Source organism: Neltuma alba, unplaced genomic scaffold (assembly GCF_004799145.2).
Source record: "Neltuma alba isolate B1F8T4 unplaced genomic scaffold, ASM479914v2 tig00012064_pilon, whole genome shotgun sequence".
Classification (NCBI taxonomy): Eukaryota; Viridiplantae; Streptophyta; class Magnoliopsida; order Fabales; family Fabaceae; genus Neltuma; species Neltuma alba.
Window position 1 is genome coordinate 55,169 of NW_021636625.1, and position 2,205 is coordinate 57,373.

A 2,205-nucleotide genomic window follows, 5' to 3' on the forward strand; every position below is an offset into this window, starting at 1 on the left:
GATAACGTTCCTTTTACCGAAAAAAATTGTTCAATAACATAACTTGGGCAAAGCTTTCTTCAAACCAGAAACAAGGAGGATTGTAAAATATGACACTGAATCATGCAATAAACTAAAAACACTAACGACACAGAACTGACACAAGATCTAAGAGTGCTAGCAAAAGGATAGATCCATAATTTACTCCTCATCCTCCTCATCTCCATCTCCGCCAGCAGCCTTCTTGGCAGCAGCCCTTTGGTTCCTTCTCTTCACTCTTCCAGGACGTCCGCCTCCAAATGGACTTGTAAGTGAAAAGTCAATGTGCTTCTGGGAATCAACTCGCACCATGAATGATGGGATGTTCACAACCTGCCTCCCAACCCTGACAAGCCAAATAGACATAGAAATTAATTTCCAAAGGCAGCCAAAAAAAAAAACAAAAGAAAAAAAGAAAAAAAGAAAACAGATTGCAACAATAGATGTGCATTCATCAGAGTCACTATAAACTAAGATTAACTGCGCAAAGGGAAATTTTATTCATACGAAAACTGAGTCATGGATACAGAAGCAAAAAGATTAGAAATTAGAACTTAGAAGCAAATGACTTCGTTAGCATCCATTAATAAAAAAGGAAGCATTTTACCAAATAGGAAAAGTAGCAATTCTCTAAGTATGCCAACATCTAACCCTTCTTGAACAAAGTCCATAATTCAAAATTTGAGGGCACAATGTATCACCGAAAAAAGAAAAAAATTTGAGGGCACAGTAACTTATAGACAAATTGACTTTAATCTTTACTTATCCATCAAAGACTCAAGCACCACAAGCTGGACCAATCGTAAGTAAACTCTGGCACTCCCGTGCATAACCTTAAAACCCTAACACATCTTAAAGCTTCCCAAGTAATAAACACAAAACTCCTAATATCATACAAGAAACAAAAAAAGATTTTTCAAATTAGTTGGCAGAAATAGGAGACCACTAAACCACAAGTCTCACAAGCAGGGCAGCTATTTTGCGGCAGGGAAGAATATCTGAACTCCCAGCATTATGAAGGCATTGCATAGCAGATATTACAATCCCTACTATTCAAATCTTCCAACTAACCACACTAGCAAAATTGCTTGACACTAATATTTCAACTGGATTAAAAGAGATAGGGCAGATAGAAAACCTTATATGCCTCTGCCTGATGAGGACCCTAGCATGATGAATTGACTTGGCCATCCCTGATTTGAACACAAGTGTTTGAAGACGACGCTCAAGGAAGTTCTCCACGGTCAAAGCCAAGACGTAATCGAGCTTGTTCTGACTCTCATCTAAAAGCCCATAACGAAACATCCTACGCAGAAGAGCTTCACCCTCGAAGATCCGACGTGGGTTCTTCTCATCAAGGGTCAAAAGCTCCCTTGCGTTATTACGGATACGACTCAGAGCGTACTGAACCCTCCACAGCTCCCTCTTGCAGCGAAGTCCATACTCTCCCACAAGCCTCAGCTCAGCATCCAAACGCTCCTTCTCATATGGACGGCGGGGCTTCTTGAAGGTCTTCCCATCTATTAAAGAATGGGATATGTTATAAAATTGATCACCAAATATTTTCGGAATGTTTACATAAGAATGACCAGATTCAAAAAAAAAATTTGGTTCAATAATGGTGAAAAAAGTTAAATACCATACTACAAAACAATTGCAAATTATCGGGAGAACATCAATCTTCAAATTAACCAGAAGCAAGCATTGTTCAAGGAACAAATCAGTGAACATTGTTAAAGTTCACAGCAACACGCATGGAAAAAAAGCGATCATTCTAAGAGAGACTTACAGTTGCGGTAGAATGAAACGTGAACCATGGCTCTTGTTCGTCGGAGCCGTCAGGTCACGTTCTCAGGCTTCTTTCCTGTGGCGCCCTAAGTATCCAATCCAACTGAGACGGAAAAATGCGCACCTGCATCCTTTTAAGGCACCCGAATGCCAAAACCCTAATTCCCAGCAGAGGAATTTTGGGCTTATGGCCCACTATGGGATAGAAGCCCATTTATCAACATTCTTTGGGTAGCCCATACTATAAATACCCTTTGGCCCATGCAGCTTTTAAACGTTTATACCCATTTACCTGTACTAATTTTTTTTTTTTGCCAGACGTTAACTCAGTAATTTCTCTCTCTCTTTTTGCCGAGAAACACCTCGTTTTACAAAAATTCGTCACTTTTATAGTTATAA

General features: G+C 39.5%; 1 protein-coding gene across 1 annotated transcript; it reads right to left on the minus strand.

The window, feature by feature from the left end:
* On the minus strand, positions 1 to 1,909 carry LOC114721741 (40S ribosomal protein S9-2). Its single transcript, XM_028907585.1, has 3 exons — positions 1,808 to 1,909; positions 1,157 to 1,538; positions 1 to 364 (listed from the first exon to the last, which is right to left on the minus strand). The coding sequence occupies exons 1-3, from the start codon at positions 1,833 to 1,835 to the stop codon at positions 181 to 183; spliced, it is 594 nt and encodes a 197-aa protein (XP_028763418.1). The 5' UTR covers positions 1,836 to 1,909; the 3' UTR covers positions 1 to 180.
* Positions 1,910 to 2,205: the final 296 nt, after the last annotated feature.